This window comes from Thermobia domestica, chromosome 17, assembly GCF_964235325.1.
Source record: "Thermobia domestica chromosome 17, izTheDome1.hap1.1, whole genome shotgun sequence".
Taxonomy (NCBI): domain Eukaryota; kingdom Metazoa; phylum Arthropoda; class Insecta; order Zygentoma; family Lepismatidae; genus Thermobia; species Thermobia domestica.
This window is the reverse complement of record NC_137470.1, coordinates 182614035-182630301: the sequence shown is the minus strand read 5'-3', so window position 1 is coordinate 182630301 and position 16267 is coordinate 182614035. Positions and strand designations below refer to the sequence as shown.

Here is a 16267-nt window from a genome sequence, read left to right as displayed (position 1 = left end):
TCGAGAATTTCTAGCAAGTACAGATTATTGGAAGAATTCTTCTGCAAAGAACTTTCTCATAATTTCGTATGCGTTCAAAATTGGTGTTGGTTTGTTAAACACTTTGCCTTTACCAGTTCCATGCATCATAGCATATTTAGGCAACTGTGGCTAAGATAATGCTTGGTCTGACACTCTGACTATAACTTTCCGTTATGTTTACATTTTTTGATTTCCTTTGCCAGGTTTCTATATTTTCCGAATTTTGTACTAAATGCTGTACGTACGTTGTAAGTAGCTTTGCAATAACTGTAACAGTTATTTCATGATCCATTTTTTAATGATAATAATGTCGGTCTTTTCGCAGGTATTGTTAGAACTGTTCTGATTTCTCAATCCCAGTAATTGATATTTATTGTCTCCAGGTACTGTTTTTGGCTGACATTTTTTTTTTTAGTATGGTTTGATGATTAGTTCCATGTTGTGTGCCGAAAACTGGTGAACAGTCTTATCAAGGTTGTTGTGTCTTTTCATATAGGCGAGAGCAATTATGCGGCATAAGACAGTGATATTCTTTTCGATGTGTTTTCAGTTTTTGTTTTTTCCTCCTTTTTTTTTTTTTTTGCTTTGGTGTGCATTTACAGTCTCTTCGGATTTGAATTGCTCTGTAATAAATGATCGTCATAGATTCTGCAGCTTTACAAAATTTCTAGTTTTGTTGAATTGGATCAGTGGCGGCTCGTGGAATAAAAGGTAGGGTGAGCCAAGCCTCAATACAAATACTTTATGATTACTACTACTACTACTTCTTCTTCTTCTACTACTACTACTACTATTACTACTAAGATATTATTATTGTTATTATTTGATTAAGTGAATTGCTTAAAAAAGTCGAAATTGCAGTCAGAAAAAACTTTAGGTATATTCATACGGCAACAACGTAAAATAAAGTATTTCTGTAATAAATGGTACTTACCTAATTATCTGCTCTGCTTTTCTATGCTTAAGGCTGGAGAATTTCTCAATCACATTTGTGCTGAATTCCTTTGTGTATAGACAACATTGTCAGTGCATTGAGTCCGTCTTGATTCATTGAATTCCTTAGATAAGTCCCATTTTAAGGTATTAAAAGAACGTTCCGATTTGGCTGTAGCTACAGGCGTTGTCAACACTATGTCCACCAGTTTTGACACCTCAGAAAATGTATCTGTTAAGTCATTGTCACGCAGAAATAGTAATAAATCACTGGTGTTATTAATTGCGCAAAGAATGTCATTGCTGTATGCGGCCGATAGTTCGGATTTGAGGTTTACTTCGTTCAGCATCGGATAGGAACGGGATACAACTGTTAAGTCATTTTCCGGGAAGGAATGTTTAAAAGTGAAAAAGTTCTGAGGACTCACTATTGAAAACGCGAGTAATATTTTATAACAACACGCTTACTTTATCCATTTTCGCACAACCACACGAAAACACAGGGGGACACTAAGAAGATGCATATCTAAACTGGGAGATGGACACGTGGTTGATTTTGCATCCCTTTAGCAAAAATAAGAAAAGAGGGCGAGGTCAAGGGACAAAACAAGTGAAAGTGCGAAATCAACAACCTCTACGGAGAATGCGAATTTTGGAAACAAGCAAGCTTCAAATCTTTTCGTTCGGAGGGGGTCAGGTGCAACCGTGTGATGAGGGCCTACGGTTCTTGGCCCATGCCACCTACATTCAAGCTGCGTTTTGACCTTGTTCGCCACACGAATCAATGAAAGACGATACTAAGTCCATATTGAAACAGCTCAGGCCCTTTTCCCCTTTATGTTGTACTGACCGCGTGAATAGCGTGCCCATAAGTGTAAGTAGTTCACGGTAAAACTGATTTGAATGAGTCAGAACTACTGTTTTTGGTTCAAAGGGAAATTACAGCAATAGTACTACCAGGATAACTTAAGATACATGCATTTTTCTATGTTAATACAAAAACGATAGGAGGGATGAGACCATCAGGCCCCTTATGAGATGCCGCCTCTGAGTTAGGTATTTGATTGTGGCTTATATGAATTGTTGTTCTCTAGATAAGCCTTAAAAATTCCATAGATTTTTTTTACTCTCCACTTGCTATGTTGTATTCATCTCATTGTTAATAATAATAATAATAATAATAATAATAATAATAATAATAATAATAATAATAATAATAATAATAATAATATGAGAGCGAGAAGGAGAAAGAGGAGGAAGGGGAAGTGGAAGGAAATTAAGTAAGAACAATGAAATGTAAAGAAAATAAAAAAATCTCGAAATTAAGCAATTATATAAAAATTTATTTTCGTGTACAAAATATTTCCTATGACAAACCACATTTGTCATTTCACAAATAAACATAAATGTCTTATGAAATGTCAAATACTATGTTCTTATAATGACAGTATGTATGAAGCATATTTTTTAAAAATAATGTATACCCCACTTATGAATAAGAGCATATATAGTTTATTTTTTTTAAAAGAAATTAATTAGGTTAACAGATGGCACAATTAAAGTCACCAACACCATTAATTTGAAGAAAGTAAACATCATGTGTTTTTGAACGTTAGTTTGAGAAGTAACATTGAGACAAGATTAATTGTTTTTGTATTGACGAAACAGTGCCAATAATGGTTTGAATGAGAGTCGTGACATTTATCTGTCAACTTAATTTGTTACACCGTCTACCGCAAACTTCAATTACAACAAAGGAGACAAAGTCATTTTAAAACAATAAACATTTAAATATACCACACCTAGTGTATTTAGATGTAATGCTACATCCATACCATGAGTTAGACATTTTGAATTTTGTGAACATGCGAGAAAATAGTACAAAAATACCCAGTAGGGTATACACTATTAAACGCTTCATTATTCTATGTAGTTTTGCCTATGATATCAACAAATTGCAAATGACCTACCAAATTCTTTCCTGTAACTTTCTTTTATTTTATTTTTTTTTGAATCATAACACACTACTGTGAGTTACTATGCTCTTTTGTCTAATGAATGATTAATGAGTGACAGAATGAGATCAATTCTTTCTTCCATTCCGTAAGCAAAACTATTTTTTTTTCTTAATTAGGCACTTGAATGTACATAAAAAAGAAAACGTTCATATGATATTCCATGCTAAATTAATATACGAAGTAGTTCACGATTTTGTATGAATGATGGTATGCATTTTTTTTGCTCAAGAGGTATAGTGATGAGGGATTGAAATTGAGCAAATATAACAAAATGTATTTCAGAAGAGAACATACGTATTTTTGGCACTATCAGAAATGGGAATCGGCGGGGTCAAAAGGGTACACTTACTTCTTACGTTTCTTTTGAAATATATTAGAAACTGAAAGATAATCTGACACTAAATGACAAGATAAGTTTCGCTAAAATAATAATGCGTTTTATTTAGAAAAAGAATGTATGAACCCTGGACTTCTACTAGCCGTGGAATCCCCTCCATATATACCCCACCGAAAATTGAGCCTGGGTAACCCGTACTAAAGACGAATACGACAACCATTTTTACACAACTGAGCTCATGAAAAATAAATCATTGAGATCGTAAAAGAGAGATTGATAGAAATTATCTTTAAAGATAAATTTTTATTTATTTACACTAAACAGAGCATCAACCAAGAGGTACTTAGAGGTACGTCTTAGTATCTGAAAGCGATTTTGGAGTGGTTACATCGAAACACGCGATATAAGAATCTAACTTCATTTCTCTTCAGTTATAATCTAAAATTTCGTTTTTTGTTCAAAATGAAAAAATGTTAAGGATAATTACAAATCCAATTATGCATTAAAAGAAATTTCTTAGGCATATATTACGTTCTACTTTTATAAGAGTTAGAATAGCGTTTACTTTAGAAAATTAACTTTATATTATTTAGAATACAAGAATGGAGTTGTCAACCACGTAGTCACAACTACATTTCTAGTATTTAAATATTTTCCAGAGAAATCTAAATTGTCATTACATTTAAAACGTAACTTTGAAACCAACTTTTTTTTTTTCAAGTTTAGAAGATAACATAGACTATTTGTTTAGAGAAATATGCTGCCTGACTACTAAACTAAACAGTATTAAACACTACCTACCTCTTCGCTTATAATTTGAAAGTTTCAAGTGTTTTCTTTTTTGTTTACTAAATTTAATTTTGATGTTTTTGACTGAAATGTACTTGTTAAGCGTGTTTATTTCTTCAAGAGCTTGTGTATGATTGACGAATTCTGATAATCTTATACGGTCTCCTTCTTCTCTGTCTTGCTTGAATCAATTTCCTGTAATAGTAATAAGGAATTTTCTTCAAACCATGGAAAACGTGTACAACCTTCTTGGGGTGGCCTTTTACTATCAAACGGTGGTTGCCTGTTCTGACAATGTAAACTGGAGTGGGTCCAACCTTACATTCAATGGTATTAGGCTTTTTGCCTACTTTGCACAGGAATAATCGATGAATTTTTGGTAAGCGGTAAGGCCTGCGAACAGGACGACGAGGAGGAGTATGATGATGTTTATGATAGTGAACATGATGATGCTGATCGTAATCAGAATTTATTAGATCTTGTATCGAAGTGATAGGCCAACTTGGAGCATAGTAACCCACACCATAGGCATTATTACTTATTTCTGCGTTGTTGCTTAAGTCGGACAGACTCCAATCATCATCGTCAGATATTCTATATGATTGCAGTTCTTGTTGACTAAAGAGATGATGATGGTCGCTTAATCCTCCGTAGGATGAGATTCCGTGAACCCCTGAAAACGAACTGTGGTCGTCATTCCCTCCAGCTGCGAGAAGTCTGTACTGGTCATAAGCCGGCGCATACCTCCCTTTGTACATATGGTGAATGGTGTGAATATGTACTGGTATATTTACGCGGACAAATTTTCTGAAAGAAACACATTTATGGATTAGTATTTATTTGTAACCGTCGTTTACAAAAGATCTTTAAATAAAACACAAATTCAACACATATGATTTGAATATGAAGAAATTGTGCCACGATTAATGTCACAGAGTAAATGAAACATACTATATAAAATATTATAATCCAGTGCATACTGTTAACTAAGAGATTGATGTTTGTCTTTTTCTAATGCTGAAAAACAAACTCTTTACGCACACATCACCTTTAGAAGCGTTATCAAAGAAAGTAAAATCTAAATAAGACAAATTTCTTGCCTGCAAGGGACAAATGTAAAACTATTATAAACTATCATATATTGTAACTATTCAATTCCCATACTTACAACATTCTTACAACTAATTAGTTTGCTGCTAGACGGGAAGAAAATTATAAAATACAATCAATAAGAAAAAAAAAAATATAACAGAAAGCGTAAAATTGGTAATGTAGTTATATATGTATAAATATGTGTGTAAAGAGTGAACATGGTTGCGTGTTTGTTTACTTGTTGATACAATGGATGTAAATCTTAGTACTTAAATATTCAGTACACGTAACTTGTAGAAAGCTCATGTATTTGGTATACTTAAAACAAGAAATACAATAATTAAGACGTAAATTTATTACACTACGTACATACAAAATGAATACGGAAATCACACCATATCATATGAAGACATATCATCACGAAAGTAATTCTACATGATGCACGGAAAAAAACCTGCTTTGCATACAAAGACTTGTGATTACTATCTCTGTCAGTCTTGTTCGAAATCATTTTCATCCACGGTAATATATCAAATAGAGAAGCGGAAAATATTACCTGTAATTTACAACATTGGTATGCACATCAATTATTTTTTATATTTAAAACTCATGTTTGCTTGTATACAATACACTATCATTAGCATATAAAAAAAGTCAAAATATCAAATAATACTTTCGACAAAGTAGATACTTTCAAATATCTAGGATCAATATTAACAGACCCACGAAGAAAAATGACGACTGAAAGCAGGGAATTTATGTTGTTAATCACTTCAAGATCTTTTGCCGTCGCGAATTCTGTCGAGGAATTTGAAGCTTAAAATAGATAAACCGATAATCACGCCTGTTGTCTGTATTGCTGCGGATCATGGTTGCTTACTTTTAGTTAAGAACGTAGACTGAAAACATCCTAACTACATATAAAACTACATGAACTGACATAAATTAAAGAGGTACTTTCGGTTGATTTGAAAAGTTGAAATGTGGCATGATTATAGCTTTCTGGGACGAACTGACAGGAAAATGGCCAAAAGTGATTTTTTTTTAAATTTTTAGGGGATCTAATGCGGGTCATGAAGAATTTTTCCATGTTATTTAAATAGGTCCGTTTTGGACTTATAATCTCATGTTTTAGGTACTTGGAATTAGAATAAAAATTTGAAATTCCTTATGCTTGTACACTTTTGTTAGCGTTACCTAAGGAAATCAGTAAAAATAATTTTAAAAAATCCAACTTTAGAATGGTTTTATGGGGAACTGAAAAATCTTTCCCATGTTTTTTATGTGAGACGTCTTGTACACCCCAAAATGTTTAGGCACTTTCTGCAGGATTAGAATGATAAAATTTGGCATGATTGTATCCTTCCGGGACTAACCTGTAGAAACATGGTCAAAAGTGAACATTATTAATTTTTAAGGGGTCTAAAGGTGGATAAAGTAATTACCATGTTTTTAAATGGGCATTTCCTTGGGATACAAAATCTTATCTTTTAGGTAGTTGAAATAGGAAAAGAAAATTGAAATTCGGTAGGATTGTGAGTTTAAGAGATGCGAGGGCGTAGGCCGAGCAAAGGACGGGGTGTGAGAGCGAAGCCTCCAGCTGGCTGAATTCAGGGATTATTAAGAGCAAAGGCACGAAAAGCTCACACATAAGAGATGCGAGGCCGAAGGTTAAGCAAACACGGGGGCCTGATTGCTGAACCCCAAGCTAGTTTGAGAATTAAATCCTAAGTCGAACATTCAGAGCTAAGAGGAATGAGATGGGGAATGGCGGAAACTTCATAACGAGGAACTGAATAACTTATACCGTTTACCAAAAATTTTTATGGTCATCAAATCTAGAAGGCTCAGGTTTGCAGGTGGATCCAGCAATGCTTTTGTTTTCTTTCCTATCTTAATTCGAATGCTATGCAAGGTATTCCATAATGTGTCAAATAAAATCTTACCTGTGCGCTCCCCATACGGTCTGGACCAAGCTTAGCAGCGTGAGGGTTATTGTTAAGACCTGAAATTAAAATTAAATGTACGTTGTTAGACAAACACTAATTTGGAAAATTTAATATACATATTTTATCTGTAAAAATCATAATAATTGAATTACAATATATGGTGGCAGTAAGATAATGAAATCTATATAAACATTACGTATGCGGTCTAAAGACTATGGGAGATACATTTAGGTTTATGATACAAAATGAGGCACCGAGAGAAAGCAGAACATAACATCATATTGTTCACTACAAAGTGGTTTTATCCAGAGATTACTCACAACACCAAGTTTTCGCGTTATCCATTAGTAAAAGGATTTGAAAGATTACCTTTGCTTGTCTTTGGTTTTATTCCCATTTTTCCCAGTGGACGCAAGGTGGCAAAGTAGTCGAGGGTTTGCAGGCTCAATCCCAGACCAAGTAATATTGTGGTTGGAGAATTACGTGTCACTGGATTTTCTCTGGTTTCTCCCGTTTCGTCACACATTATCACTCCACGAACTCTTTCTTAATTATTCACTTTAATTAACAATCCGTTTCCTCTGTTCTAAAGGGGCGTAAGCTTTCGTCGTTAAATTTCAAAAGAAATTAATATCTTTCTACAGGGTACTTGTTCCAGGGATATCATTTTAAAAGCAAGCGCGCCAGGTTAGTTTAGCAATTAACAACAGTAGAAATAAAATAAAACTGTTATTCTTCACCACTCGAGACAAAATGAAAGTGAAATGAAGTATTTCAGTTTAGCGTCCCACACTTATGTCCTTTAGGCTAAGGGAGACAGATGATTAATGACAAATAAAGCATGATGAAAGAATTGGTGGAATGAAATTGTGGGAGGAAACAGGAGTACCTCGAGAAAACCCACTTACACAATTTCGTCCACCACAAACTTATTTGGAACGGTAATCGAAGCAGGTACCAGGGGTAAGCATTCTACCACTGAGCCACTGTGCCCTCAACACTCCCGATTGACGTTGTCAGCTCCCGAGACAAGACACCATCTTGGAATAATTGATCTTTATTTCAGTTTTCTCTCATTTAGTATGCTGCATCGATTTCAGAGCAGTGGTGTAGTAGTAAATAAGGGTTTGATTTCCGACGGAAAAGCTGGGTGGGAGACAGTAAAACTTTATATATGACTTTCATATGTTTCCCATGAAATTATTTATTTCCGCGAAAAAAAACTAGCAAACTAGCAGCCTACTGGAAATAAATAAATACATTTATACATTAAATAATACTTTTGATAAAGTGGATAGTTTCAAATATCTAGGATCAATATTAACAGACGAAAATCATATTCACGAAGAAATTAAATGTCGACTAAAAGCAGGGAAATCGTGTTACTATTCGGTTCAAAATCTCTTGTCGTCGCGAATTCTGTCGAGGAATTTGAAGCTTAAAATATACAAAACGATAATCATGCCTGTTGTTCTGCATGGTTGCGAAACATGGTAACTTACTCTCAGGGAAGAACATAGACTGAAAGTATTTGAGAACAAGATCCTGAGACGAATATTCGGACCCAAGAGGAACGGGAATGGGGAATGGCGGAAACTTCATAACGAGGAACTACATAATTTATACGGTTTACCCAACATTGTTAGGGTCGTCAAGTCTAGGAGGCTTAGGTGGGTGGGTCATGTAGCTAGAATGGAAGAAAGTAGAAACGCTTTCAAAGTCTTGACTGGAAGACCAATCGGAAAACGAAAATTAGGAAGACATAGGCGTAGATGGGAGGACAATATTAAAATGGATCTCGCAGAGATTGGAATACAAAGTAGAAACTGGATGCAGTTAGCTAAGGATAGAAGTCAGTGGAGAGCTTTTGTGAACGCGGCATTGAACCTCCGGGTTCCATAGGCCATAGAGTTAGTTAGTTAGTTAGTTAATACATATATGGTTATTTTCATTTTCTGTCTGAACGAAGTGTTAAAGGACATTCTATTTTTCGACTACTTAATATAATTGGTTATCGACTTTTTGTTAGGGTATATGTCGATCTTTATACAGCTTGGTACTTTAGTAATGATTTCGGTTGTAAATAACTAAGAATTAGTACCATTGTCATATTGTACTATTGTAACTTCAATGGTAACTTTCAAACATCAAAGTGTCGTTTTAGACAATATTATCTGCAAACGTAAATCAAACGATGTGATTTAGCTTTCCCTCTCTTGTCAATCATTCTGGAAACAATCAGTACACGCAAAAGTTACTCGGCCATATAATATTAAGAAAAAAAAATGTTACATGTATGCATGGATGATCAACAGATGTACAAATTAGAAACAAAAGGTGAAAAACAACTGTAGGTTCGAATTGCGTTTGTTAGTAACAGATCATAGGAAGAGATCAGCAAGTGAATACGTATTGAAAACTCAGAAGGGTACAGCATAGTACGAACACATTATATTGAAACCATTTTGAAACGCCATTTTATTGTGTTATTTTTATTAAACACGTGATGTTATAAAGCGTATTCCAAAGCTATTAATGTTACAACCCGAGTCAATAAACTCTGCTGATATTAGAATATTTTTTTATGTCTATTGGATTCTCCAACAAGACTCGTAAGCAGAACACTAAGACGAGGGCTACCTTTGTCGAGAAAGTGCTACGTGAAATCGCCTTACGTTCATAGTTCCTTAGTACAAAAGTAGCAATCTTGTTCTCAGTGGCGACATGTTTTATAATCCTCACTATATCGCGATACACTTCTAGACTGAAAATGAAATCCGTGCTGTGTCCAACATGAAGCTTGGTTTAATGCCAAATGTGGGTTATATGCCTAACACTGTTCAGTTAAAATCGGGCTATCGAATATTCACTGTGGATTTAGTTTAAATAATCACCAGAAGAATGCGCGTGGGCCATGTGCTACCAGTTCTGAGATAAAATCTGACCTTTTTCTCAATATTTTCATTTTGGTACTTAGCACGAATTTTATAGTCAGTCTACCCTTATCAAATTTTTAAATGATAGTACTATAAGACTAAAATTGTAAATTCCCATTAGTAGTATCTAAATATCGGTTGCTCCAATTAGGCGTTGACTGGTACGGTCTGTTCTAAACTTGCTAAAAGCTTCACACTAAGGAAAAAATGTGTCTTATAAAATCTGGACAATATTAAGCTAAGCCATCTTGATGAAAAATATACTAGCGTCAATTACTCGCTTCGCTGGATTAAATAAGAACAAATAGTAACATGTTCGTTAGTCAATCACCTTATACTATTACTGAAGTGCTCTCTGATATTGGTCATTTTCGATCGTTTTATATATCTACCCCTCTCCACTCCCAAGTTGCGGGGCTGAATTTGGATTTAAACGGCATCAGAAGTGTCTCAAGGATCCCGAAAGCTATGGATTCGACACTAATATCGATCATTTTCGATCATTTTAAATATCTCCCCTTCCTCCGCCTGTAAATTACACCGTCAAAGTGAAATAATAAAACCAATTCCAGGCCCAAACCACATCAACATTGAAAATTTGATCGAGATCGATCGGGTGGTTCAAAAGTTATTAAGTCACATACATACTCACTTTCATTTATATGTATATAGATAATGTAACCAAAAAAAGTTCTTGCCTTTCTATAGCATTGATAAACAAAGAGCAACACAGTAGACGGTACGAATCTTTAGGTCTCGAAGTAATCTTCATCAGCATCCAACATCTTTTGTCAACGCTTCTGCAGCTACACAATTCCCTAGTGACAAAAGTCAGCGGTCGTGGCTGCAAAGAAGTCCATGAGTACGTTCTGCAGGTCTCCCTCGTTTGGGAAGGATCTCCCACGAAAGTAGTTGTCGAGGGGGCTAAACAGTTGGTAATCTGTTGGCGCAAGATCCGGTAAATATGATCCATGGCACACTGTTCCATAGAATTTCTGGAAGCAATGCCTGGCTGTGCGTTCGTTCAGGGCATTCTCCCCAAATGTCTGGCATAGACCCTATGCTGCGACCTGATGTGGCAGCTGACAGTCCCACTTTAAAGCCACTCAAAAAACACACGCGAACAAGCCGCTTCGATACCCCCATTTCTATTCGACACTGGACGAGCTATGACTGTTGTATGTGCCCAACGTGCTTGTATACTGAAGGTCGATGTTCAGACTAGCTCCCGATCACTTGGCAGGCACGTGCGTTATTTCGTATCCTCCTCGTGCGCATGATTAATGAGACTTCATAAACGCAAGAACTGTTTTGGTTACCTTGTATATACTTCTTAACCATATATTTCTCTATACAAAGAACCGGAAGTTACAGGGCGTAGGGAGGGATTCTGTTCTCTAGCCATCCCGTAGCTTCTGACCTGTTTTCAGTTCTGCACATATAACACACAGTAAACCAAATAATAATTTTGGAATATTAAAGGAAAGAAGTTTAGAAATGTTAATGTGTGTCTCTAGAATCGTAGATGACCTGTGTGTGATCAGATTGATCAATTATAACATTCTATGATTAATTGGTTTCCATCTCTCATTTCAGCACCCGATGTAATACACTTAATAGAAATAAGGAAGCTGGAAAAGTATGTAATTAATAATAATATTATTTTCTGTTAAAATAGTTCATATAAATGAAAAACAGGTCTTAATTTACACTCATTTTGATTTCAGAGCTAAATACGAGGTGCAAAGAAAAGCTAAATATTCAAAGGTAAAAATTCCTCAGAATCACAATCCAGGAGGACCGAACAGAGGACAAAGTACTGATGGTAGAGTCAATACATCGGAGCAAGTTTAAGACAACAACGGGATATTTAGTTTTCAAAATATTGTTTAAGTCTACATGCTTCTACTTACTATGGTCAAGGTGTAGATGTGAGGCTGTAAAGACCTAGATTGCACTTCACATTGGGTTTCCTTCGGGAATAAATATTAATACTTCATCATTATTGCTGCTATACTATCAAAGTTATCCTAATAACTTCGGTCCACACAATCCTGAGTTCGATTCCCAATCGAAGGGCAATGAACTCATTCTGGTAATTTTGATTCCACTTTAAACTATAGATCTACGTGAATAATACTGTGGCTCAGTGGTAGAGCACTTATCTCTGGTGCTAGGGGTCCCTGGTTCGATCTTAAGCCAAGTAATTTCATGGTGGACAACATCGTATCAGTGGGTTTTCTCGGGGTAGTCCCATTTCATCCCTCATTCTCAATTCAACAAATCTTCTATTAGCATTCACTTGCCTTAATCAGCCATCTCCCTTAGCCTAACAGGCATAGGCGTGGAACGCTAAATTGAAAGAAAGATACAGGTCCACGTCTCGGATAGTTTTGGTCCTGAAAAGGGACACTAAAGTTTGACACGCAAACTAACAGATCTTTGCATACTCGTTTTGTTGTCTCACGACAATATGTTGTATTTTCGATAAATAATGTTTGCAAATATTAAATTTATTATTTTATTTTCAAATGACAAATGATCTTGACATTACCTGACAACACAGCATACATTTATTATGCGACATGTCTGATAGAACGCTAGTCCTGAACACCAGAATGACTGATCTTCGTAATTTGGACAAGTTTAAAACCAGTGACAGGTATGGAGAAACGTGTTGGTAATGAATATTGACTGTTATATAATTGGCATGATTACTCAGTAACGACGTTATTACCTTTAGTGTTAACCGTCTCCGGATAAACACAAGTTCAGAGTATTTCATCGTAGCTCTGTGACACCACTCGTATTAGCCAAGGTATCTACTACTCTTGATTCTCTAATTACTCAACATTACTCACTTGCATTTACCAAATAATCACCATTAACGTACAGAGTAGAATGTTTTACTTCATTCCCCATGTTATTCGTAACAAATGTGGTGTAGGTGAGCGGTTAGTCTTATCACTTAACTAACTAACTAACTGTATGGCCTACGGAACCAGGAGGTTCAATGCCGCGTTTACGAAAGCTCTCCACTGAATTCTGGCCTTATCCAACTGGACCCAATTTCTACTTTGTATTCCTATTTCTGCGAGATCCATCTTAATATTGTCCTCCCACCTGAGCCTAGGTCTTCCTAATGGACGTTTTCTGTTTGGATTTCCAGCTAAAACTTTCGAAAGGTCATCATTTTCTTCCATTAGGGCTACAAGACCTGAGCTTCCTAGATTTGATGACCCTAACAATGTTTGGTAAATTGAATAAATTATGCAGTTCTTTGTTATGAAGTTTCCGCCATTCCCCATTCCCGTTCCTCTTGGGTCCGAATATTCGTCTCAGGATCTGGTTCTCAAATACTTTTAGCCTGCGTTCTTTCCTCAGAGTAAGATATCATTAAGTAATCCTAAAAAAAAAAAAAACTGTCAACCACTCTTACAGAGAATCCTTAAAAATATTCCTCACTCGCATAATGTGAATATCAGATTGGAGTCTTGAAATAATAGATGTGAGGAAATATTTGACTTCAAAGTGAATGTATTTTTCTGATTTTATTTTCTAAGCAAAAAGCGACAACATTAGGTTAAAGAATGTAGACCAATCAACGTGTTAGATCTTATGACTGTCATATGAAATTTATTTCTATAATCAGCATTAGAAATCACATTAAAAAAAAAGAACCAACGATAATTCTTTGTTGCCGTATGGTTCACGTACGTGCCTTAGACATACGAGACTTGAATTCGATTCCTGCTCAAAACTTATATCACGTGGCCCCACATTAAACTGTAGGTCCACGTCTTGTGTAGTACTCTCACTACTAGTACTGTAGATCCACGTCTTGTGTAGAAAGTAGACTTTCCCTTAATTCGTTAATCGTTATGTACTAATAAAATAATTAATTTATAAACGTTTGATACTTACGAATATAATTTAACTATTAAATTCCAGAATTGTGTCATTTTTATTTTTGGATCAAAGAATCCAATATGTTTAAATAAAAAAAATAGGCCTTATATTGGAGAACTACATACAGTATAAACAAAGTATGATGTTCTAATTCTGTAAAAAGTACGGAAACTTGATTTAGGGGCCGCTCAACAATCTAGTGGCCCGTGATCCAACACCTAATTATTGGCCAAGTTCGAAATTTTTTTATCCATTTTTTGGATCATTCCTAAAATTCTTGTTTAAAAATCCAAAATATATGTTAATAGTTTAAACAGATAATTTATGAGAACAGAGTTATTTGTGTACAAAACCATTACTGAAGTTTTAAACAGCTAGCAATTTGTTAATAAAAAAATTTCATACTTCTTTAATGAAATTTGTTTATAAGTGAATACCTAAATTCTTAAACTTTTGATATTCGTCCATAAACAATATTAATTAATATACCAAATGCTTTTTAATAAGTTATTAGTGAAGTACTATCACTTGTGAAATACTTATTAATAATAAACAAAGCTACTTAATTTAAAAGATACTTGAAATTAATTTATAAACATAATTACCTACTTTATAATAGGATTTGTATTTGTTTACAAACAGCGTTAAGTATTTTTCTAAACGTTTCCCTATTTGAAACTAAAGTACTTTGTACAAAAAAGAATACTTGGAATTTGTTTCTAGATAACGTTTGCTAATTCCCGAAACATTTCAATTTTATTTACTCATTAATAATAATTATTAAATAAACTAATTGCTATCTCTTTAAGTAATTAATGTTAATAACAATGAAACTTAATTGGTTATGAAGTGGTTAACTCTTTTTACGTACGGTCAGCTAATATCTGTATTCTACAAACTTCTCCAGGAACCATTAGTATTACTTCCGTACTGAATATTTTTATTGAGATATAACAGTTCTTTTTCCTATCAAATATTTAAGAGGCCTAATCACTGTGAAATTAAAATACCGCTAATTTTACAGTAATTATGTGATATCTTCAAATAGATAAAAGATAATCGAAATGTGGAACAAGAATTCCCTAGACAATATTATTTTCTTGAAGTATCGTTACCACCGCTAATTTTACAGTAATTATGTGATATCTTCAAATAGATAAAAGATAATCGAAATGTGGAACAAGAATTCCCTAGACAATATTATTTTCATGAAGTATCGTTACCACGAGTCACCTAGTAGCTTTCCGGTTGCAGCCATATAGGACCGCGAAAATAAACACCGATTTTTTAAATGGCAGGAAATCAAAAGCAGATAACAGTTGTGATAACGGTATCTCATGTAAAATAATACTGTCTAGGGAGCTCTTGTTCCACTTTTCGATTGGCTTTTATCTAGTTAAAGATATCACGTAATTACTATAAAATTAGCGATATTTTAATTTCGCCGTGATGGAACCTCTTAGTGACAGGCTAACATTTTTGTTAATAAAGCAAATACATCCATGTAAAAAGTAAACTATGTTTAAATATGTTACGAAGGTAAGGGCTATTATTTCTGATTTCCTTACCCCCCCAAAAAATCTTGTTAGTTTTGTATCATATAGTTAAGATTTGAAAAAAAAAAGCGAAAGTTCTAATGTTCAGAAAACAGTTAATTATTAACCACTACTGAAATCTCGTTAAGTAACTTGATTATTTAAAGAAGCCTCTTTTGTTTAGGAAGTCTTTAAATTTTTAGTGTAGATATATAGATACACTTCAAGTTCACTAAGCAGGTTTGTTGTTCATGATTATTATTTTTTTTAATCTATGAATGAAACAATGCATTTCTAAAGAAAGTTACATTTCTTAGTCCACGGCTATGCAAAAACAAGTATCTGAGCGAATTATTAACAATAAAGTTTCGGAAGCTCTTACCGTTGTACACCAGAGCTCCATATTTAGTGGCCGCTGGGCACAGGAGTACGGGTGGAGGTAGACTGACTTACTGTGTACAACAATAACTTTTTATATATATATATATATATATAATCATCTCGCATGGACGATTCTCATGAAATGGGTTTCACTTTCGTGCATACATGTAAAATGCAAGAGGATCAGCACTTGGGTAGATGGTAGAAAAAAATATAAAAAAAAAAAAAACAATACAAGTCAGAACTGATCAGCGTGATACTGGCATTGCATTGTACGGGAAGATTGTGTAAAGCATCACCGCACATATTGTCCTACAGGATTGGTTAACATTGTCATAAAGTGCAATAAACGTAATAAAAAATTGTA

At 34.5% G+C, this 16267-nt stretch overlaps 1 protein-coding gene across 1 annotated transcript; it reads right to left on the bottom strand.

The window, feature by feature from the left end:
- Positions 1-4023: 4023 nt before the first annotated feature.
- LOC145673845 (uncharacterized) lies at positions 4024-15957 on the bottom strand. The gene is made up of 3 exons (XM_081743617.1): positions 15902-15957; positions 7137-7195; positions 4024-4905 (listed from the first exon to the last, which is right to left on the bottom strand). Exons 1-3 carry the CDS (start codon positions 15920-15922, stop codon positions 4215-4217), a joined length of 771 nt encoding a protein of 256 aa, XP_081599743.1. The 5' UTR covers positions 15923-15957; the 3' UTR covers positions 4024-4214.
- Between the last annotated feature and the right edge of the window lie 310 nt (positions 15958-16267).

What these genes read in the sequence shown, in the direction of transcription:
- LOC145673845 (XM_081743617.1), bottom strand. Translation starts at nt 15,922, where the DNA reads ATGGAGCTCTGGTGTACAACG. An exon ending in TGGAGCTCTGGTGTACAACG is followed by an intron (nt 7,196 to 15,901) that starts GTAAGAGCTTCC and finishes TTTTAATTTCAG; the next exon opens with GTCTTAACAATAACCCTCAC. An exon ending in ACCGTATGGGGAGCGCACAG is followed by an intron (nt 4,906 to 7,136) that starts GTAAGATTTTAT and finishes TGTTTCTTTCAG; the next exon opens with AAAATTTGTCCGCGTAAATA.